This window comes from Primulina tabacum, chromosome 11, assembly GCF_025594145.1.
Source record: "Primulina tabacum isolate GXHZ01 chromosome 11, ASM2559414v2, whole genome shotgun sequence".
Taxonomy (NCBI): Eukaryota; Viridiplantae; Streptophyta; class Magnoliopsida; order Lamiales; family Gesneriaceae; genus Primulina; species Primulina tabacum.
Window position 1 is genome coordinate 1382370 of NC_134560.1, and position 24116 is coordinate 1406485.

A 24116-nucleotide genomic window follows, 5' to 3' on the forward strand; every position below is an offset into this window, starting at 1 on the left:
CAAATCAAGTTACATCAATCTCTAGAAACAATCGTTAAGCTTATGATGGAAGAATAAAAAACACAGACATACTCAAAAATATCATAATAAATCAAGAATGTAATGTCCTAGATTCGACGACTATCTCCACTATACCAATATTAGTCTTTCCATCATGCTTATGTTCTCACTCACACGTACTCTATGAAAATTCTCAAGTGTCACTTATCCCATAATTGCCTCAAGTTAAACACGTTTAACTTTGGAGTTCTTATGTGATGAACTCCCGAAAATCATATAAACATGCTTGAAAAATTGTCTTGACAGAATGGGGACAATCGTCAAATTTGGGACGTTACAAAACAGTTAAAAGTAACGCGGGTGGTATGGATAGCACGGGTGCACTGTCTCTTCTGAAATTTCCTTTTTTCACTGTTCTTTCATGCTTTTTTTTTTCGTCTTTATCTCATTCCACACTTTTTTACACAGAAAAATGATTATCGTTAGTAGTGTCAATTCGGGTCGGGTCGGATCGGTGCATAATACTATTTAAAAATTGCTCAACCCCAACCCGACCCGAATTCGATCCAACCCAAAAACTCTCAACCCGAACACAAACCCGACTAATCCGATTTTTTTAAAAAGTTAAATAAAATTCAAAAATATATTTTAATTTAAACACAAAAAACAAAATCTCTCTAATATATATGATTTAAATTTAAAATCCAATTGTAGAAAAATAAAGTATATTTACTAAATTAAATAAATCATTGTTTAAAAAATAAAAAAATGCACAAAATAAATATTAAATTATGAAAATTTATGATATAAATATACAATAAATATTTTTTTCGGAAATACAATATATAAAAATGTAGGCAATATTTATTAATTATTTTTTAAAATAAATATAAATTGGTTGACTCGAACCCAATCGATTTTTTCTGGTCAGCTATCAGGTCCAGCCCGATCTGACTCGAATCCGAAAACTTCAAACCCAAATCTGATTTTTTTTCGGGTTAAACTTTGTTGGATTGATAGATCGGATCTGATTTTGACAGCCCTAATTATCGCACAAATTTCTGCACTAGATACAACGCTTGAGAACTAACGTAAATTTGAGTTCAATGCGCTAACATCGTATTTATCACTGTCGAAGATCACAAATCCACCGGAGATAGATTGATAAGGTGAACCCGCACTTCCGATGAGCAAGTAAACGTCAAGTCAAATTCAAAACCAAAAAGCTATCTGCAACTACGAAACAACTTCTTGATAGAGCTTTCTAGTAGATGTTGCACCATTTATATATACTTAGGTACAGTTTAGTGCACTTTATGATGGTGAAATGATACATAATTTTTTATTCTATCTCATGTTTGTTTCATTTTTTAATTGACGTTCTAAAAGACGTCGTCTAAGTACTGGGCGGTCGTCCACCACCCCCCAATTTCAGAAGACGATATCTTCTGGCGCTCTTTAAAAAATCGACCGCCTAATATAATATATATTTTTTATTTAAAAAAAAAACATTGTTCGACATATTTTTCAATCAATTTTTATCGGATAAAGATGTCATTTATTTTGAATTCGAACGTGATCTAAAAGAATTATTAGATAAATATGAATATGAATAAGAATAATTAAATATTTAGGATAAAAAATCGTCAAAGCACAGCCTAGATGGCTGCCTAATGGCAAAGGCGCTAGGCGGTGGGTGGGCCGCTGATAAGCACGAATTATATAACATTTTAGGGACTTTATTTTGTCGTATTCGTGCTTATCTGGCGTGTTTTATTCCGAGTTTCGTGCTTATTTCGTCTCATTATGGCTATTTGTAGGTTTGACCAAAAAGATGATAAAAGCCAAAGAAATAGGAACGAAGTCAAACTTCGCAATACCACGTCAAAAATACCCGGAAAAATAGGAAGAAAACACGAGAGGCCAAACCCAGACCCTTACACGGACCTCGTGTAAGGGTCCGTGTACATCAACCTCCAAAGAAGAGAAAATTAGAGACTACACGGACCCGTTGCCGGACCTGTATCCGGGGTCCGTGTCATTTACTTCCGAAGGAAGACTTTTCCAGAGAGTAGACGGACCTCTACACGGACCTTTACACAGGGTCCGTGTCCAGTGTTCCAGAAGAAATTTTGGGCAGAGTTTACACGGACCTCTTTCCTGATGCATGCACGGGGTCCGTGCCATTGAGATCAGAATCAGATTTTGGCGAAGAATTGTTCGTGATTTGGAGGAGGAAATAAAAAGAAAAAAAAACCTAGACAAACGGGGGGTTTGTTGGATTTTGAAGGGCAGCCGACTTTTGAGAGAGAAAAAAAGGCGAGAGCTTGGAGAGTCTTGAATACGGCGACAGCTTGGGAGATTCGAGAGAGAAACCGCGCAATTCACACGCAAGATCCGCGCACCATCGCTGAGATTCTCTCTTCTCTTGTTTTCTTATTTTTATTCATTACTCCATAAATTCAAAACTAGAAACAAATCTATTAATTGTTTTCTTATTTTTATTCATGAATTCAATTAATAGATTTGTTTCTAGTTTTGAATTTATGGAGTAGTTTTTCTTGTGATCGGGACCACGATTGGGATAAACTTTTGATTTCGTTTATTCGTTGGGGTTGTTTGATTTATAAAATTATTTTATGTTATTGATTTATGTTTGCGTAATTTTCGTGCTTTTAATTTGGCCAATTATTTGCATGTTTGTTGTTTGATCTTGGACTTTTCGTTCATTTACTATAACTTGACCTAGTCCGCTTGCTAGAATTTTTCCCAACCGAAATAGTCGGTCAACCGCCTATCGTTTTTTAGAACACTGTTTGTTAGTCACCTCAATTTCATCCATTGTGGCTCGTGAAGACATTATATATGTGTTGCGTTAGATATCCTCTCCACTCACATGATGAGCATGCGATAAGTATTACATGATAGAAATTTTAAAATTGTATCAATTGACAATTATGATTGATTTAGATTTTGCAACAACATTTCACATATTATAAAATAGTGAACATAAAATTAAAAACATATCAAATAATATGTTATTCTTCCTTATAATTTCTCATCCATATTTTATCATTAATTCTTATTATTCATCTCATAAGGGTATATTACTTTCCAATAATGGGTTCTGTACACCCAAATTTGACTAAAAATATATGTAAATTCCTCGAGTAAATTAAAAAAGTATTTAGATCATATACATAATCTCGGTCTCGAAATTTATAGATATCATTACAAGTGGTGGCGGGGACAAATGACGGTTAATATATTATTTTAAGGCCATCCACAATAACAAGGGTATTTACATCAAATATTTGTGGGTCCCGTACTCCACATCATCAATCAAATATTTCATTACTCAAATATCCCATATTTCACAATCAAATATCACACCAATCAAATATTTATGGGTCTCACTGTTACTTTAATTAATTTCATCTACTATTTGGTATTATATTTTTATTCAAATATAAAATTAAGAAGTTTATAATGCTTATTTTTAAATGACAAATTTGTAAAAAAATAAAATTATTAAAATTAAAAAGTTTATAACGAATATATAAAACTAATTTAACACAAAACAATATTTATAACATTAATAATAAAAAATTACAAACCATAAAACAACATCTATAATAATAATAATTGAAAATTAGTAATTCACGAAGATACTAAAAAATAAGACATGAATTCCACGGAGCTAGAGGGGCGTTCAAAAAATATGGTGGTGGATATGGAAAATGTTGCAAATTCTGTGGGTGTTGAGTAAGAAATGGAAATGGAGGATGTTGGACACTCGGACGAACTCGAGAATTTTCTTCCACTTGAACTTTCATCGATATTTGGAGAGTTCAAAAAATCCCTAAAAAAATTATTAGGAATTATTATCCATTCCAAAAAATTTTGTATGTAATTTTTTTTTGTGAGAGAAATATTTTTATAAGATGTTAAAACTATGGATTTTAATTTCTTACAAATTTATGTATTTATAGAATAAAATTTGAACGTTAGGTAACGTTCAAAACCCAACGTTCAAAATATTCAAAGGTTTGGAAAATAGTGAAAGTTGTGCACAATTCATATCCTATATATATTTAATTATTTATATCATAATTAAATATAATTAAAAACTATTAAAAAACAAAAAAAAAAAGTAAAGGAGAAACCTGCAGCGTGAACGCTGCAGGTTTCTCTCACACGCGCGAACAATGCACGCGCGTGTCTCAAGCCAGCGTGAGTTTCACGCTGGCTTGATTAAATTAAAAAAATATGTAATACCCGGTTACAAATTTGTAACCGGATATTTGAATAGCACAAATATACAGCATCCAAATATCCACCATTGTGGATGCCCTAATTACACTATCAACTTATTTAAAACAAACAAACAAACAAAAAAACCCTGAATTTATCTCTATTTTATTCCTACTCTAGATTTCTAGTGAAAATTTTCGAATGTCTTAGTATTAAATAAATTCGAAAAAATTAAAAATAATTTGGAGTTCATAAATTTGAAATATTTAATATCGGAAAATTGTTGCTGTATATGATTATATCAATTGACGAGAAGTGTAATTAAAAGTAGCGAATTCTTTCAAATATCATTTTAATATTATGATTCTCAGGCTTCGCAAGTTACTTTATAAAAGAATTCAGGATCGTGTTCGTTTGCATTTGTGTGATGCCAATTAATGCTTTCTAATTATAATTAAATTGCATATATATGAGAATATTCATGTATTATATCATACAATTCGTTGCCCAAACTCTACTTTTTCTTTTATAATGAAGTTATAGAATAATCTCAGAGTACGTAATTTATTTATTTTCATGAAAAGAATAAAAAAGTAAATAAAACGACAGATGAGTAGAATACGAAATGTTCTTTAGGGATAAGATTCATCCAGAGGCTGGGGAATTAATGCTAAAAAAAAGTGAACGTTAAATAATAATAATATACACTAATTTCCTATCATTTTATCTGCTAGCTAGCTAGGTTCTTTTATGTACTGAAACATCCCTATATTTCATTTACACAATTTTGCATATTAATGCAGGAATTTTGTTTTCTATTATATTTACGTGTTTGGTATTGTCAATATTATAAAAAAATATTTGCCAATTAATGGATGGAATTTTATTTTGTCCTATAAGTATTATATTTTGTTAATGGGGGTAAATGGACGCATGCACATACACAACTTGTACGTACCTATCTCAAGAATAAGAAACCCTAAAACTAAGCATGCATTACAGAAATGATTTATAAGTTGCAAACTGTAATTCATTACATTCACTACAAGAAAAACGACAAAGGATTTCGTAGTTCATTTAAAATTGCTGTAACTGAGGTGTTATTGAAAGTGTGTTCAAAGTCAACAGGAACAATTCTGAAATCTATATGATCTGCTAATTTCAGACCAAACTGATAATGCACACCGCATCATCAAGAGTAGAAATCAAACTCAAGCTGAATTAAGCACTTGTTCCTTTTCCCTCCATCAATTTAAATCATAGTTGGCAACAAATTTATGAGAATCATTGGTTTTATAATCTGTTCCTTGATCATTCGTTATATGGGCCAGGATTGGCTGTCTTTCTTGAAGGGTGGCCTCTTTAGTTCCCTTCTCTTTTTCTCTGTCTACCTTTCCTGAATTTTTTCATACCCAACAACTTGGCGTCCATTTTCGCAGTATCTTATCTTTATCCAGCTTTCTTTCGGATAGATAAAATTTAGCTAGTGGTAGTCAGTTGTGTTTTTATTAATTCTTAAGCCTAATTGTAATTAGCTACCTGAGCTTCTTCCCAAAGTAGGGGTCCAGAAATCTGAAGTATTCTCAGCAGCAACAGGGAAGGTACTTGAAATTGGCACGAGGCAAAGACCTCTGCTGCTTAAATCTTGTTTTAGGCCTTCTTGGTCCTGCAAAAAATATTATAACTACAAGTTATGAGTAATATCAATGTTATAAATTAAATCTTTAGCATTGAATCAATATCCAAGATTCATTTATGTTGCAAAATTTAAATTCTTTGGGTATATATATGTATAATATATTAGGATTTAGGAATCAAAGGTCTTCCTAACAAACTTCATTGAAAATTTGGGGTTTTGCATTTAACTATGGGACCTCGAACGTTTGAGTGATCTTCAGCCCTGGTACTAAGTTAAAACCTCCTACAATGAAAAATGGTAGTCTCACCACTGGGCAGTGGGCACAACTCCTTGTTCCTCCTCAATGCTTACGAAACTTTCGTGTAATATTTGTTAAACGTATCGACTAATTTTAAGAATTTAAAGGAGGTGCATATTCACAAGTCGGAGAAGTACACGATTTCGAACATATTTTTATTTTTGTACATGATGCTGAGGAGCTGAGTGGATATAGCCATAAGAGGAAACACCTACCTGTTGGTGTTGCATTGGCGGAGACCCATTTTTCAGATATGGAGTGCTGAATACCTGAAACAAAACAAAAAACATATAATAAATCGTTACAGGAATCGTCAGTTGCAATAATATATATATAATATTGCAATTAATTAATGACATACATTGACTTGATCGTGGAGTAACTTGATATATTCAATTGCTTCATGCAGAACAGATGCAGTATCAGTCTGAAAGAACGATTAAATTCTCAGTTAATACAGATTAAGAGTACTGATTTCCTAAAAACCGATCAAAGATCCAAATTATTACCTTTCCGAAAGGTGAAACCAACTGTTGGAGTGCAGTTATACGGTCCCCCAGTTTCTCTTTTCGGACCTGGGGAAAAAAACAGGAGGTGAAAGCTATAAGATTCCACTTACTTGAAAAAACATGATCTTTACTTCCAAAAGAGAACGGGCCAATGTTCACTTTAAAATTTTGTCAAAAAGCTGAATTCAGTTAAAATCAAGTATATTTATTGTACCTTAAAGGTTGGTAATGGTAATGGAGTTTCTAATCTGGGATGCTTGAATGCTGGTTCGTTGCTGCTTGATTTCTTCGCCACTGAGGCCAAGTTCTTGGATTCTTCCTTACCCAGCTGAAATTTTTCAAAATTTTCTCCAAGTTAAGAAAAATCTCAAGAAATTACCTACATGCATAATAAGCAAACATGAAGTATGAATCTTTATATTACCTTTTGATCATCATGACTTGTTCTGGGGGAATTATTAAGACCTGATGTAATGTACTTGGAGGGTGTTGATGGGATAAAATCTGGCGGAGCCGTGGCGGCGTTCCAAAAGGGTGTGTTATTGCTGAAAATGCAAACGATTAGCAGACTGTTGCTTTGCTAAATAGTGCTTAATTTGCAAGGAAGAAGCTTTAGGAAAACCAGACATGAATTCATCGGAAAAATTTGTAGCCGATAAATAATTCATTTCTTGACTATCAAACATAGTTTGTCGGGAATGATAAGAATTCGAGTTAAACAAAGTTCGCAACAAGGTTGAAGTGTAGCCATATGAAGTTGAATTCAGTGGAAAATTGGTCGATAGCCCTTGACAAGTTTCAGTGCATTCGGTAATGGAAGCTAATGGCTGCGGCTGTAAAGAAAAACCGATCTGACTCTCTCGTTTGAATGCGTTGGCAGAAAAATCTCCAGAAAAATTAATCTGGGAATTCAATTTGTCGATTTCATTGCAGTCGTCGACCCCCCTTGTTTGGTGCCGATAATTCATGCTTGAATTCAGGGCTCCAGATGCTTGTTCGATTTGAGAATAATTTTCATCCGATCTTCCAGCACCATGGCTGCAAGATGACAAAAAATAAAATAAAAAATAAGCATCTTAGATAATTGACATACGTTTTCGTATTATCACAACGAAAACAAGACTAAAAAAAACTCAGCTTTTTTTGGGGGTATGTATTACTTTGGTTTTGGACCAGAAGTGGGCTGGTCAATGGGACAAAAGAAGTTCAATAATCACAAGGAACTCGAGTCGGTCGATCTCAACCAAAAACATAAAGAAATTCTAAAAGAACTGAATACACAGATATCGTATTACAAGAAACTTACTGCAAATCCTGATTCCAATCATCAGCAGTGGGCCGCTGCTGAAATTTTTGTACAGCACGAATTATCGTAGGACTGCAAGGAGAAACTGAACCGGCCGAGTTGTCGCTTGACCTTGTTGTTTTCATGTCCATATTCAGTTCATGGCTGCTCCGCCAGCCGAAGCTTCCTGTTCCGTTGGTTGCGGATGAACAAGGAGAGGAACTGAAGAGATTTCTAGGCGAACTCCACCAGTTTGATCCTCCACAAACTCCGCCGTGATCAAATTATTCTGCCATAACTCTAGAAAACTTGTGTCTGTGATCTACTTAATTTCTCAATGAATTTAGCTAGTAATCTGACATCTGGTGAGATGGATTCATTTGGCAGAGGTTGTATTTATACTGGTGGCGTACATGATTGGGGTACGGAGACACCGCAACAAATTGCTAACATTTGGAGGAGATTAGACAAATGAAATGAAAGAGTACACTAATTAACTCAAGACACTACTAGAAAGAATTTCTTTATTATTCATGAACGACGGCGTCTCGAAGTTGGTGGGGGTCCGTTCGGAATACGGGTCAAATGGCTGGCCCCACACAAGTGCATAAGCAGGATTGGGCCCCCACAGTCAAACCCTGGTCGGGTTGTTGACAAATTAAATAAAAATATCTATCTGTTGGGTATAGGTTGAGTGTCTCTGAAAGACATGCTGCACTATAAGTCAATGGGAGTTTAAAACATTGATTTGGACCAACCAGTTATATTCTGTCAGGGGAGTTGAGAGCCGTTACTGAGGGGAGTTGGGATAAGCTGTGGGAAAACAGAAACAGAGGCCAGCTCGTTCTATATATACGGCAACTCCCTGCTGATAGAAAAAGGATAATACAATGGAGAATACGGGACAGCAGATACGCGTCAGAAAGGAAGAGATCAAGGAGAAAAAGCTTGAAAGAAATCTTCTGTAGTTCTATGGTTAATCATTGTATTGTTAATTAGTCCCTGGTGATTCAATAAAGAAATCAGTCTTCTTTCTTCCCGTGGATGTAGGTCATTCAAGGCCGAACCACGTAAATCTTTTCTGTCTCGTGCAAATTTTTTTATTTACTTTGTGTGTGTGCTTCGTGATCACGAGTGGGGAGTAACAAGAGAGTTCGTCTAGAAGCAATAAGCTAACTCTGTGAATTGGCCAACACACTTACAACAAGTGGCGCCGTCTGTGGGAAACCAATCCACGATTGATCGATAAATCAAGAAGATGGGATCAATGAAATACGACATTGAAAAATTCACAGGAAACAATGATTTTGGGTTATGGAGAATCAAGATGCGTGCCATCCTAATTCAGCAAGGACTTATCGAATCTTTGAAGGAAGAAGATTCATCACATGAAGACTCGAAGGAGAAGATGATCAATGCAGCCAAGGCACAAAGTGCTATAATTCTGTGCTTGGGTGATAAACCCCTTCGTGAGGTCTCAAAAGAAACCACAACTGCTGCCATGTGGGGAAAACTCGAGAAGTTGTATATGACTAAGTCTCTTGCTAATAGGCTGTATCTGAAACAAAGATTGTATTCATACAAAATCGAAGAAGGCAAAGGAATCTCTGATCAGATGGATGACTTCATCAAGATTCTTGATGATCTTGAAAATATCGAAGTAAAGCTGGAAGAAGAGGATAAGGCCCTGATATTGCTAAACTCCCTTCCGAGCTCTTATGAACATTTTAGAGATGCCTTATTGTATGGAAGGGAACAATCAATCACCCTTGAAGAGGTACAATCTGCCATCAAAGCCAAAGAATTACAGAAGAGAATTCAGTCACAGGGACACACTCATATTGGACACGCTCATGGGGAGAGTCTGAACACTCGAGGAAGGACTGAAAGAAAACACTGTAAGGACAAAAGAGGCAGATCAAGATCCAAGAGCCACACAAGATTTAAGTGCTATATATGCCACAAAGAAAGACATTTTAAGCATGACTGTCCAGAAAGGAAGAAAAAGGGCCAAGAAAGAACCAATGATGATGGTGAAGCATCTGTGGCTTCTGAAGGATATGGATCGGCTGAAGCCCTTACAATTTCAGATCAAGATACAATGAACGAGTGGATACTAGACTCAGGGTGCACATTCAACATGTGCCCTTCAAAGTCCCGGTTTGAATCCTTGGAAGAATCAGACTTAGGACTGGTTATCATGGGGAATAATAAGTCATGCAGAGTAAAGAGTATTGGAAATGTAAGGCTTAGGATGCATGATGGAGTGGACAGAGTATTACAACAATTGAGGTATGTCCCTGAACTCAAAAGGAATCTCATATCATTAGGCACACTTGAGTCCAATGGATATTCCTTCAAATCCGAAAATGGAAAATTGAAAGTCCTCAAAGGGTCTCTTGTGGTAATGAGAGCTGCAAGAGAGAACTCTCTGTACATCCTCTTAGGGAATACAGTCCTAGGTGGAGCAGCTAACATTGAAAACCAGGACATCAGGTCTAAACTTTGGCACTTAAGACTTGGTCACTTAAGTGAAACAGGGCTAATTGAATTGTCAAGACAAAACCTTCTTTGTGGAGACAAGATCCATGGTCTGGAAACATGTGAGTACTGCATCCTTGGGAAAGCAAAGCGAGTAACTTTTGGGGTAGGAAGTCACACTACATCCAGACCATGTGAGTATGTACACTCAGATGTGTGGGGACCCTCAAGGACAGTCACACATGGAGGTGGAAGGTATTTTATGACAATATTGGATGACTACTCGAGAAGGCTATGGGTTTATGTACTGAAGTCGAAGGACGAAGCATTCTTAAAGTTTAAAGAAAGGGTAATACTGACTGAAAATCAGTTAGATAAAAGGCTAAAACACTTAAGGACAGACAATGGCCTTGAGTACTGCTCTGAACAATTCAATCAGTTCTATCAACAGAAGGGCATTGTAAGGCACAAGACTGCTCCTGGAACTCCACAGCAAAATGGTTTGGCAGAACGAATGAATAGAACTCTACTTGAAAGGGTAAGGTCCATGATTTTAAATGCTGGTCTACCAAAAGCTTTCTGGGGAGAGGCAGTAGCCACTGCTTGTTACTTGATCAATAGAAGCCCATCTAGTGCTTTGAAGTTCAAAACACCTATGGAGTACTGGTATGGTAAACCAACAGATTACTCGGACCTAAAAATATTTGGGTGCTTGGCATATGCACATGTCAAGCAAGAAAAACTAGAAGCAAAAGCTCTCAGATGTATATTCATAGGTTATCGCCCGGGAGTTAAAGGATACAAGTTGTGGAACCTAGAACAAGTTGGCCCAAGGTGTATTATCACAAGAGATGCTACTTTTGATGAAACCAAGATGGGATACTCACATATCAGAGGCATCATTACTACAACCGAAAATCTCACCTCCTAGTTCCCAAGTTGAGGTGGAGAATGTCGGGGAGTCTGAGAGACTACCTCAGGGCCAAACTGATATAGATCAAAGAGTATCAGATCGGGAACAAGAACCTGAATCTGAAGTAGATGAAAACCAATACATGTTAGTAAGAGACAGACAAAGGAGACAGATCAAACCACCTCAGAGATTTGCCCAAGCCGATATGATATCATATGCACTTACAATAGCTGAGCAGGTGGAGTCCACTGAACCTGCAACATTCAATGAAGCCATGAAGAGTAAAGATAGAAGTAAATGGCTGGAAGCAATGGAGGAAGGAAATGGAATCTCTGATCAAAAACAAAACTTAGGAACTTGTTGATAGACCAAAAGGGCAGAGAGTGGTAGGCTGTAAATGGATTTTTAAGGTAACAGAAGGCGGTCCAGACAATTCTAATGCAAGATATAAGGCGAGACTAGTGGCAAAGGGCTATACGCAACTAGAAGGAATTGATTTCCTAGAAATCTTCTCTCCAGTTGTTAAACATGGTTCCATCAGACTCATGTTAGCCCTTGTTAATCATTTGGACTTAGAATTGGAACAACTTGATGTTAAAACGGCCTTCCTCCATGGTGAACTTGAGGAAACTATATTCATGGACCAACCTGAAGGTTACTCAACGAAATTAAACAAAGTGTGCTTGTTGAAGAAGTCCCTATATGGTCTCAAGCAGAGTCCGAGGCAATGGAACAAAAGATTTGATGAGTTTATGTCACATATACATTTCACAATAAGCAATTTGATAGCTGCATATACATGAATGAAGATGGTCCTCACCCATATACATTCTTGCTAATATACGTTGATGACATGTTAATAGCAAGCAAGAAAGGAGAAGATCTGGAATCTCTTAAAAGGCAGTTGAGTTCTGAGTTTGATATGAAGGAACTGGGTGAAGCAAAGCAAATTCTTGGGATGGAAATAAGTAGAGATCGAGAAAGAGAAACACTTTTTCTCAGTCAAAACTTGTATATCAAGAAGGTTCTCCAACGGTTTAGAATGCATGAAGCTAAGAAAGTCAATACTCCCTTAGGACAACATTTCAAATTGTCCGGTGATCAATGTCCCACAGAAAATGAAGAAAAGAGACTCATGGAAAGTGTGCCCTATTCTAGTGGGGTGGGCAGTTTGATGTATGGAATGGTTTGTACTAGACCGGATCTGTCATATGCCGTGAGTGTGGTCTCTAGATTTATGTCAAATCCTGGGAGCACTCATTGGGAAGCCTTGAAGTGGACTATGAGATACCCGAAGGGACTGCCAGATATAGGATTGTTGTTCAAGAAAGGAACTGAATTGTCTCAGCCTTTGGTCGAGTATGTTGACTCTGACTACGCTGGAAACTTGGATACAAGGAAATTCATGACTGGATTCATCTTCACATTGTATGGAACTGCCATAAGCTGGAAAGCATCTCTTCAGTCTGTGGTGGCATTGTCCACTACCGAAGCAGAATACATAGCCTTAACTGAGGGAGTAAAGGAGGCAATGTGGCTTAGGGGAATTCTGACAGAGCTTGGAGTTAAGCAAGAGAGTGTATCAGTGCATTGTGATAGCCAAAGTGCAATTCACCTAACCAAACATCTTGTATTCCATGAACGGTGTAAACATATTGATGTGAAGTTACATTTTATAAGGGATGTCATTGCAAAAGGGGATATCAAGGTGGAAAAGATTTCAACACATGATAATCCAGCTGATATGTTAACAAAAGGGCTGCCACAAGCTAAGTTCAAGCAATGCTTGGACTTGGTAAGCCTGTTGACAGTGAACTAATCCCACAAGGGAGTTGGAAGGAAGAAAACGAGTTCTTTGTGAGACAAGGTGGAGGTTGTTGGGTATAGGTTGGGTGTCTCTCAAAGACATGCTGCACTATAAGTCAATGGGAGTTTAAAACATTGGTTTGGACCAACCGGTTATATTCTGTTAGGGGAGTTGAGAGCCGTTACTGAGGGGAGTTGGGATAAGCTGTGGGAAAACAGAAACAGAGGCCAGCTCGTTCTATATATACGGCAACTCCCTGCTGATAGAAAAAGGATAATACAATGGAGAATACGGGACAGCAGATACGCGTCAGAAAGGAAGAGATCAAGGAGAAAAAGCTTGAAAGAAATCTTCTGTAGTGCTATGGTTAATCATTGTATTGTTAATTACTCCCTGGTGATTCAATAAAGAAATCAGTCTTCTTTCTTCCCGTGGATGTAGGTCATTCAAGGCCGAACCACGTAAATCTTTTCTGTCTCGTGCAATTTTTTTTATTTACTTTGTGTGTGTGCTTCGTGATCACGAGTGGGGAGTAACAAGAGAGTTCGTCCAGAAGCAATAAGCTAACTCTGTGAATTGGCCAACACACTTACAACACTATCCATTTATCTACCTCCCATTCCATCCATAATCAACGATTTATGATTCATTGAAAATTGAATGTTTAAAAGAAGTATAAAATATTCAGACAAAAACTTTGTGTGGGACGGTCTCACGGATCGTATTTTATAAGACAGGTCTCTTACTTGGGTCATTCATTAAAAATTATTACTTTTTATGCTAAGAATATTACTTTTTATTGTGAATGTCGGTAGGATTGAGACGTCTCATAGATAAAGATTTGTGAGACCATCTCAGAAAAGACTTACTCAAATATTTATTAATACAAATCAACGACATTAATTGATTCGTGTATCTTTTTCTCATTCAACATTTATCTAAAAATGATTAAAATTATACATATATAAATATACATTGTGTGGACTGATGGAGTCGAGAGATGAGTTGGACCTACTCTTTTTTAGTTAACGGAAATATTGTCTTCACTCACAATTATTCCGATCCGTTTTATTATATTCCCTACATTTACTTTTGAAATTTACTATATATTACACACATTTTATTATTAAAATTTTGAAAAATAAAATATCCTATCCAATACAAGACACTTTACTCATTTTTCTGCCTTTTTCCTAGCTTAATATCATGATTTAATTTATTCTCTAACGAAAGATACGATACACGCCCTTTGATATTTTTCTTTTGCTTTCTTACAAGGAAAAATAGATATTTATTCACAAAACGAGTGAATGCGGTCCATACTTGAAATGAAAGTTAATATTTTTTCATGTGTCGGGTTGAATACGAGATTCGTCTATAAAATTGACCCGTGAGCCGGTTTTATAGGAGTTTTTGTTCTAATTGTTAAATTCTCATGAATTATTATAGCAATCCATAACTATATATTTGTATATTTTTTTATTGTTTCAATCATTAATCAGCAAGAACAATTGTTGTTTTCTAAAAATCTCCCAACAAATAATTGCATCATCTTAGAAAGAACACATTTTTAAAAATATGATGGTAATAGACAATTTTATAGAAATCTAAAAGAATGGTCTTAAACTTGGGGGCTCTTTTCAAATCGAAGTGATGGGCTTATATTATCAAATGAAACTGGGCCAACTCATGCCCCTTATAAGTAAGCCCAACAATTTTATCCAATCCGATTTGTAGGCAGATTTTTCCGCTTTATCAGCTTCACTGCAAAAAATTCACCAGTCACCTCAGAAATGGCGAGTCTAAACCTTTGCCTCCCTCCCAGAACCCTAGTTCCAAATCCGAGCAACCGTGTCCCTTGTCTTTCGATTCCCTCCACTTCCAACTTGTCATTTATTCCGCGCTATTCCCCACACTCGGCCCCGATTCAATCGAGAAGTGCCGCTTTTCCGGCGGTGAGAGCCTTGAAGGATGGGGAATACTCTACTAGAAGAAGCAGTAGCGACGAGGAAAGGGAGCCGATAATGTTACCGGGCTGTGACTACAATCACTGGCTTATTGTCATGGAGTTCCCAAAAGACCCCGCCCCCACCAGAGAGCAGATGATTGACACGTATCTCGACACTCTTGTCACCGTCCTTGGCAGGTTTTTCTCTTCTTTGTAACTTTGTTTTGTTTATTTTAAGATTATTAGGTTTTTGTCTTTTCATTTTTTCTGTGTATCCTCTGTTTGGCCGCTGGCTTTAAGTTTTCACTGGGGCTGAAAATTGTAATCTTGCTAGATTATACATGCTGCTTCAGTTTATCTTTCCACTGTGTAAGTAGTTATTGCAATGCATAGTAGTTCATTTTTATTTTGTTACATGCATTACGAATAGATTACAAGATCAATTTTTTTCAAGCACTGACTGCACACGAATATACCGTAATGGTTTCTAAGCGACCTGTATGTTAATGCATATTTGCTGGTAATTGTTGCTTTTTTAATTCAAAATATTGTTTGTGCGTTAAGTGCTGATTACTGTTTTTTACAGAAGCGATGAGCTTTGGGAAAAAAAACATAGACATGCATAAGCGATAAGACGCTCATGTAGATAGGTGGCTGCAATCATGATGCTGGTGAATGTTTTCTATGTGCTTATTATTGTAGCAACATTATGGGAATTAAATAGAATAATATTCTTGGAAAGCCGAGTTCTAGTAATGCTTGATATATGTGTACAGTATAGTGAACTTATTTTGAAAGGGCGTTATATAAGAGTTCGATATCTTACATTTCATTTGCTCTCAAATATATGGACCAGCATGGAAGAAGCAAAGAAGAACATGTATGCATTTAGTACCACTACATACACTGGGTTTCAGTGCACCTTATCAGAAGAAACTTCAGAAAAATTTAAGGGTATGTGCTCTCCCTCAAAAGCTTAAACCATTCTTTTACCAGTCACTGGTATATTCCATATGGTTCCCTGGGTTACTTGTCGTGTATCAAGACTTGATAATTTTTCCCCTCGTGCTTGCAGGTCTCCCTGGCGTTTTGTGGGTCCTGCCAGATTCATACATAGATGTTAAGAACAAGGATTACGGAGGTGGTTGATCATAAAATAAGTTGTGATCTTGTATTTGAAATTGGATTTCAGTTGTAAAATTCATTTTTTCTCTCTCGAATTTTTTTTGTAGGAGATAAGTATATCAACGGAGAAATAATTCCATGTCAGTATCCGACTTATCAACCGAAGCAATCTAGAACCTCAAAGTACAAGAGCAAAGCTTATGTAAGACAGAGAGATGGCCCTCCAACTGAACAAAGAAAACCAAGACAGGAATCCGACTCCTGAATTCAGCTGTTCAAAAACGACTGCTGGATGTTAAATTGTTCTACACTCTCCTATTTTATCACAAGCTGTCATCTGATATTGTTGCACACTTTGTTCGTCCAGGTTGCGATGCTATTGACGCACCTTATGGAATGACTTGTGACATTTTTCAAGTCAGAAGGCATATCAGGTTAGAAAATGTTGTTTGTATATCTCAAGCAAGGTCTAGAGATGGAAAATGTTTTGAGTTATTAGTGTGGCCTGGTCTGCTGTTGTATACTAGGAACAAGATTAAGAGCTATTTACTTTCCTCACAACTTAGCATGGTACTGAAATTTATTGAATAAACCAAGTTTAAGGAAAAACACGTAGTTTGGAAATTAATATACATGATTGATTGCCAGATGTTATTAATTATTATGTAACGCTGTTAAAAAACATTAACATAAAGCCACTTACTTGCATGCATATGTTTGTAAGCAATTTTATGAAGATGGCAGCATATGTTTATAATGATATGTCCTGTCCAGTCCAGTCCAGTCTCAATTTTGACCTCAACAAAATAAATAAAAAATAAAAATTTGGGAAGCCAGAATATCTTGAAATCCCCTACCCGAGTTAAGAACTTGATATTTTATTATATATATATTTGTTTAAACAATAAAATTGATTTAAGGTATTATTTCGTATATGCTTTGAATAAGTAGTCGATTAAAATTAAAGAACACCACAAATTATCTAATTTTTTTTTTACAAACTCCAGATATGAACAGTAAGAGGTCAAATGTAGAACAGGCAACAAAACATTTACAAACAAAGCAATGTCCGAGAATGTCAAAAAAAAAAAAAAGAAAAAAAAAAGAAGAAAAAGCAACAAAGCTTGAAAAGTCTGTAAAGTGAGCGAGTGTAATTATACTTGAAGTAGGTATCTTGTAAGATTGTTTCACGAATCTTTATTTGTGAGACGAGTTCAACTAGATCGATATTCACAATAAAAAATAACTCTTAGTATGAAAAATAATATTTTTTAATGGATGACCTAAATAAGAGATCGGTCTCATAAAATACGACTCGTGTGATCATTTCACACAAATTTTTGTTAAATGCTTGGTAATATGTCTCTTGAAAACGCATTGTTTTGTCAGGACGCTTACAATTTACAACTAACGTATGCCACTCTGTCTGAAATGTTGATATGAAATATTTGACATTAAAAATCTCATGCATAGCTCCAAGAAGTATCTAATATATGATTTTTTATGTATGGTTGGCCTCGTATTTTCCGTCGTCGTATTGGATGGAAAGAGGTGAAGTTTGTTCACATTAATGATTCTTTTTAACCCAACCTTTTAGCCTTAAGCCAATTGTCTGCCGTTTTGTTCACTTAAAATATCTTACCAACATTATCTTTTTACTTATTGATGATGTTTATCTAAGCAATTATATTTTTATTTCGTTTTTCTGTACATGGTACATTTATATATGCACTAAGTTGATTTGGGTACGAAGAAATGGATGCAAAATAGCTTTGGAGAAACACAAAAACTTTGGTCTCACGGGTAAATTTTGTTAAATGGATCTTATCCGACTCGATTCATGAGATTTTTTTATTTTTATGTCAAAATTATTATTTTTTCATTTTAATTATAAATCGACCAATCGGTCTCACAGATATCATAAGAGAGAATTTTTTTTGTTCATACTATCCATAGGGTAATGCACTCGTTCACTCAGCATATGATGCGTGTGATGACTGGATAAATCATAATCATTTATTCAACTAAGATTTATAAATATGTTGTCATATTAGTGGATGATGACATTACTAGAAAAAAATGATAGTGATATTATTTATTTATGGATGGTACTATTCCAATTTTAGGTGACATTAATTAATTAATAAATAAATTTTTTTTTTAAATACTGGATGAATCTTAGGTAAATAGATCCCTTCTGGCAAGATGACAGCCAACTATTGACCTTCAAGGATTTTATTTTATTTACTAAGGAAATGAGGCGAATTCGCCTAAAATAATAAAAGACGTAGGGCCCCAACAATTTTCACCAGTACCACCCTCCTTTTTAATCCATTCTTCTTCCTCAACCCAAGCAAGCACGACTATCAATGGCTGTCTCCTGCTCCTGCAGTGCTATTCTCGTTCATTTCTTGCTGTTTTCTTTTATAGCGTCGGCTTCCAGCACAATCCACGACTTGCTCCAAAGCAAAGGCTTGCCCGCCGGGCTTTTCCCCAAGAACGGCGTGAAATCTTACGACCTCGGTGAAGACGGGCTTCTGCAAGTGTATTTTGACAGCCCGTGCGTCGCCAAGTTTGAGACCAGGGTTTCCTTCGGAAGTGTCGTGAGAGCTGCTAATCTCAGCTACGGCGGGCTCATCGGGGTGGAGGGTCTCTCTCAAGAAGAGCTGTTTCTGTGGTTGCCCGTGAAGGATATCATTGTTTATGATCCTTCATCTGGGATTATTTTATTCGACATCGGAGTTGCACATAAACAGATGTCTCTTTCTCTATTTGAAGATCCTCCAGTCTGCGATCCTCAAGGTATGCCAGAATTTTTTCTGTTAATGATAGGGCCAAGAATTCTGAACTTGATTTTTTTTTTTTTTGGAAATGCAGGTGAGTTAATGGAGATGATTCCGAGGAAGGACTTCGGGTTTCAAGTGCAGAAATGAAAATCCTGTTTTCTTAATTTCTAATGTGACATGGCTCAATTATCTAATGTTGTTTGATTCTCCTAATCTAATGTAGAAGCTTGTAGGAGACTAATTAACTACAAAATTCGGGAAGAACAAAGAATTTGTTCTTATATTTTGTTGTGTTTTTCTCTTATGATTTTCAGCTTTTCTGTAACGGGGATCGATTAACTATGTTTTTCAAACGATGTGGAATCGTTGGTCGAAGTCAATCTTGAATTACGAGTTGTTGGCGTTGGGAAAATTTTCAAGGAAGTCCGGTTTAAAACTATAATTTATAGTAGCAAAGAGCTATCATGCCTAATTTCAGTTATGTAAACGATATATTAGTCGTACACTAAAATTGAAGAAGCTAATTTATTTCGATAAAATTAATCAGTTTACTTCAAAATACGTGCGACTGACTCAATCCATTTATGATAACTAATTTTATATTTTTTCTTTAAATGTAAGAAATCGTTCAACTAAGTACCTCAACTTAAAAAAAAAATGTTTGTTGAGGTTGAAGGGTCAATTTACCCTCTCAAAATTACCTGTTAAATACCAACTTCTAGCACAAATGAAAATGTAAAAAAAAAAAAAACTTTTGACCATCGGAGAATCTTGAAATTTGAAGAAAAAATTGAACTCTCATTTTGCATGAAAGCAGAGAATATGACAAAAATGTTGATAAGATGGGTGGCAGAATCATAAGCTGATATTAGGTTAAAAAACACCGCATGCTGTTTGGGAAGGAAACAGCTTTAAAGTTTAGGCTGGCAGACTAGGACTGAATCAGGATGTATGTCTATTTTTATACTAAAAGTTACCATCCTTAGTTCTAACTCAGTTCAAGGGCCATAGGTTTGGGTAGAATAATTGGACTTATCGTTGGTCCTACATTAACCGAATTCAAACATATAAGTAGATGAGACAGAGATATAATTACTGAAAAGGGATTGTTTAACATAAAAGTGCATAAACAATAAATTGTGTATGTTGAACACATTAGCTTTGGTATTAGTGTTAGTAAGCGCATTAACGCTTCTTACTTACTATTCTTCACCCGCCTATATACAGTGTAATCGCCTGTAACTAACTCACTTCTTTGCATTTTCTTCAATAAATTCGTTACTTCCGTTTGCTCCAAAATCAAATTCAACATGGTATCAGAGCAAGGAGGTTAAGCTAAGGATCCAGCTGAACTTCGCGTGACTGGCGATTGCCATAGATCGCGTTCTATTTCTGGACTGGAATTGAAGCTCCGATCCAATTTCTCTGCTATATTTCTGCAAGTATGGGCAGCGCTAACAATTTCAACGATCCGATGACCATTCATGCTTCGGATACTCCAGGTTTGAACTTAATTAATGAGCAGCTCACTGGAGTCGAGAATTACGGGATTTGGAGTAGGGCAATGCTGATTGCATTGCGTGCAAAGAACAAAGTTGCGTTCATTGATGGTACATGTAAACGACCAGGTTGCAGGCAATCTCATGTTACAACAGTGGGAACGATGCAATGCGTTGGTGTTATCCTGGATTATGAATTCGGTTTCGAAGGAGATTTTTGGCGGGATTGTTTATTCCACCGAGGCTTCGATTGTTTGGAACGATCTTAAGGATCAATTTGATAAGGTGAATGGTTCCAGAATTTTTTTGCTTCATCGTGATATAGGTCGATTGGTGCAAGGTAGTAACACTATCTCCACTTATTACTGCAAATTGAAACATCTATGGGATGAGTATGCTTCACTAGTTACTCTGCCTTCTTGTGAATGTGCTACGGCAAGGCAATATGTTGAGCATGATCAACAGCAGCGATTGCTTCAGTTTTTGATGGGGTTAAATGAAAGTTATGTACATATTAGGAGTCAGATACTTATGATGCATCCTTTGCCAACTGTTGGTCAAGCGTTTTCCATGCTATCACAGGAAGAGTCGCATAGATCACTTACTTCGAATGAAACTCAAACATCAGTGTTCTACTTCATGCAGAACAAGGATAAGAATACAGAGAAAAATACAGAGCACAAAAGAGACATGAAATGTGACTATTGTCATTGGACTGGACACACTATAGATTACTGTTTTCGTCTCAATGGCTATCCACCTGGACACAAGTTGTATAAGCCACAACAAGGAAAGCCTTACAATAAGAAGTTTGGCAAAGATTTTCCGAAAAACAAAAAGGTGCAAAGAGAAGTAAACTTCGTGGAGGAAGGATCTGTTGAGACACAACAGTCCAACACACCAATTGGTGCACAAATCTTTACAGCAGCACAATATGCAGAAATTATGAAGTTGCTTGGAAATTCAAATCTTCAATCAACCACTACAGCCAATGGTAAATATGGCAGGTAACAACTTACATCATGCCTCGCATGCCTGGATAGTGGATACAGGGGCAAATGAGCATATGGTTGGAGATGTTTCTTTGTTACAAAATTCGAAGTCCATCGCAAATTCCTCTAAATCTGTGCGAATGCCGAATGGTAGTCAAACATACATAAGCAAGATAGGAACAATACCTCTAACTAATGTCCTTACCCTCGAAAACGTGCTATATATTCCCAATTTCAGATTCAATCTTTTGTCCATTTCCAAACTCACCAAGCAGCATCATTGTTTTGTTACCTTTTATCCGTGTTTTTGTTTGTTTCAGGACCTCAAGACTGGGAGGACAATGGGGATTGGTAGAGAAGAGGGTGGGCTCTATCACTTTGCTCCAAACTGTTGGTCAACACAAAAACTACGTTTTTTCCCTTTTGGACCAAGATGTAATACTTTGACAGTAGATAAGTCTTTTGTTGCTCATATTTCTGTGAGTTTTCATGATTGGCATAAACGTTTAGGTCATATGTCTTTTAGTAGAATGAAACTACTGCCTTTTATCCACCATGCGGTTGTCTTGCCACATTGTTCTATTTGTCCCATATCGAAGCAATCTAGACTAAGTTTGCCATCTGAAAGTTACAGTAAAACCTCTCGGGCATTTGAATTAATGCACATGGATATTTGGGGTCCATTTAACACTCCCACATACAATGGAGAGAAATATTTTTTAACCATTGTGGATGATTTTTCTAGAGGTACATGGGTGTTTCTTATGCATTCTAAACTATATACACTTCAGATGATTCGTTTTTTTCTTGTCATGGTTGAAACTCAATTTTCAACCAAGGTCAAAATCATTAGGACTGACAATGCAAAAGATTTCTTCAACTGTGGTTGCACTACCTTTTTCAATCACTTGGGATAGTGCATCAAAGCTCTTGTCCATACACTCCACAGCAAAACGGATTGGTAGAGAGAAAACATAGACACATTCTTAATGTGGCAAGATCATTGAGTTTACAGTCCTCCATTCCATTAAAATTCTGGGGGGATTGTGTGTTGACAGCCGTTTATCTCATTAATCGAACTCCCACTCCTTTTTTGAACCATAAGACACCTTTTGAATTGCTTTTTCATAAGCCCCCTACATTTAATCATCTAAGGACATTTGGATGTTTGTGTTATGTTTCTGTTCTGCCAGTAGGACACAAGTTTTCACCTAGAGCTACTCGTTGTGTTTTCTTGGGCTATTCGACTGTTCAAAAGGGATATAGAGTCCTAGACTTACATACCAAGCGAGTATTTGTTTCTAAAGACGTGACATTCCATGAGAATATATTTCCTTTTGCCGCTGAACATTCTCAAGCTTCGATTTTTCCTTGTACCACTCCTTTTGTTGGAGATGAGTCTGCATCAGTCCATACGGAAACTGTAGCTTCAGCTCCTATTACTCATCCTGAGATTCCTGCTGATCCACCATTGCGAAGATCCTCAAGAGCCATTGTTCCCCCCATTTGGTTGAAGGATTTTTCTTGTTCTCAACTAACCAAAGCCAATTCAGCCGTGTGTCGTTACCCCATATCAAAGTACCTAACATATTCCAACTTTTCTTCCTCATACCAAGATTATCTTGCTGCTATGTCTTCACTTACAGAGCCAAATTCTTACCATAAGGCTATCACAGATCCTAGATGGCGAGATGCGATGAACTACGAATTGGCAGCATTGGAGAATAATCATACTTGGGATGTGGTTGATTTACCAGTGGGTATCAAACCTATTGGTTGTAGATGGGTTTACAAGATTAAATTCAAGTCTGATGGGACAGTGGATCGATTCAAAGCGAGACTTGTAGCTAAGGGTTATACACAGCAACCGGGGATTGATTTTCATGACACACTCTCACCAACGGCAAAGATTGTGACTATTAGATGTTTTTTAAAAGTGGCGGCTGTGAATCACTTGCCACTATTACAGATGGATGTCACTAATGCATTCCTACAAGGGGACCTAGATGAAGTGATATACATGACTCTCCCCGAAGGATATAACGAAGGATATAACGTGCAAGGAGAGCACAAGTTCCACAAGTTAAGGAAGTCCCTGTATGGATTACGACAAGCTTCTCGACAATGGAATGCTAAGTTTGGGGCTGTTATGCTTGAAGCAAGCTTCCATCAATCTCAGCATGATTATTCGTTATTCGTCAAACATGAACCGAGTTGTGTCACTCTCCTTCTTGTCTATGTGGATGATATTATCATCACCGGCAGTAGTTCGAAGGCTGTCCAGCAACTTCAGTCTTTTTTGCACTCTAAACTGCAAATTAGGGATCTTGGCAACTTAAGGTATTTTTTGGGAATTGAAGTTGCCAGATCCAAAGAAGGAATCTACTTAAATCAACGAAAATATGCGCTGGAACTGATTGCGGAAACGGGTGTAGCGGGTGCTCGACCGTATGATACGCCGATGGAGCAAAATAAGAAACTCACAAGTCATGAGTTAGATGTTGTCATGCGTGATTCTGGTCATGACAGTTCGAAAGATGTCCTGTTGGAAGATCCAAGTATGTAAAAACGCCTAGTAGG

The 24116-nt window shown here is 36.6% G+C and overlaps 3 protein-coding genes across 3 annotated transcripts; 2 read left to right on the forward strand and 1 right to left on the reverse strand.

Annotated features, from left to right (window-relative positions):
* Window positions 1-5318: 5318 nt before the first annotated feature.
* On the reverse strand, window positions 5319-8467 carry LOC142519329 (uncharacterized). Its single transcript, XM_075622312.1, has 9 exons — window positions 8007-8467; window positions 7328-7738; window positions 7125-7245; window positions 6915-7028; window positions 6701-6766; window positions 6553-6618; window positions 6407-6460; window positions 5794-5920; window positions 5319-5715 (listed from the first exon to the last, which is right to left on the reverse strand). Exons 1-9 carry the CDS (start codon window positions 8135-8137, stop codon window positions 5642-5644), a joined length of 1164 nt encoding a protein of 387 aa, XP_075478427.1. The 5' UTR covers window positions 8138-8467; the 3' UTR covers window positions 5319-5641.
* A 6475-nt stretch (window positions 8468-14942) lies between these two features.
* LOC142519319 (DAG protein, chloroplastic-like) lies at window positions 14943-16818 on the forward strand. Its single transcript, XM_075622297.1, has 4 exons — window positions 14943-15332; window positions 15991-16088; window positions 16210-16275; window positions 16367-16818. The coding sequence occupies exons 1-4, from the start codon at window positions 14980-14982 to the stop codon at window positions 16522-16524; spliced, it is 675 nt and encodes a 224-aa protein (XP_075478412.1). The 5' UTR covers window positions 14943-14979; the 3' UTR covers window positions 16525-16818.
* A 1027-nt stretch (window positions 16819-17845) lies between these two features.
* On the forward strand, window positions 17846-19441 carry LOC142518392 (uncharacterized; the record flags this gene model as incomplete). The annotated part of the gene is made up of 3 exons (XM_075621179.1): window positions 17846-18062; window positions 18690-19061; window positions 19137-19441. Coding segments are annotated over 3 exons (645 nt in total), but the record flags the coding sequence as incomplete, so codon positions are not given.
* Window positions 19442-24116: the final 4675 nt, after the last annotated feature.

Bases quoted from the DNA above. Each gene is read 5' to 3' on its own strand.
- LOC142519329 (XM_075622312.1), bottom strand. From the start codon at position 8,137: ATGGACATGAAAACAACAAGGTCAAGCGACAACTCGGCCGGTTCAGTT. The intron at 7,029-7,124 runs GTAATATAAAGA...GAAAAATTTCAG, and splicing joins CAAGTCATGATGATCAAAAG to CTGGGTAAGGAAGAATCCAA. The intron at 6,461-6,552 runs GTATGTCATTAA...GTTTTGTTTCAG, and splicing joins TACTCCACGATCAAGTCAAT to GTATTCAGCACTCCATATCT.
- LOC142519319 (XM_075622297.1), top strand. From the start codon at position 14,980: ATGGCGAGTCTAAACCTTTGCCTCCCTCCCAGAACCCTAGTTCCAAAT. The intron at 16,089-16,209 runs GTATGTGCTCTC...TCGTGCTTGCAG, and splicing joins AACTTCAGAAAAATTTAAGG to GTCTCCCTGGCGTTTTGTGG. The intron at 16,276-16,366 runs GTGGTTGATCAT...TTTTTTTTGTAG, and splicing joins TAAGAACAAGGATTACGGAG to GAGATAAGTATATCAACGGA.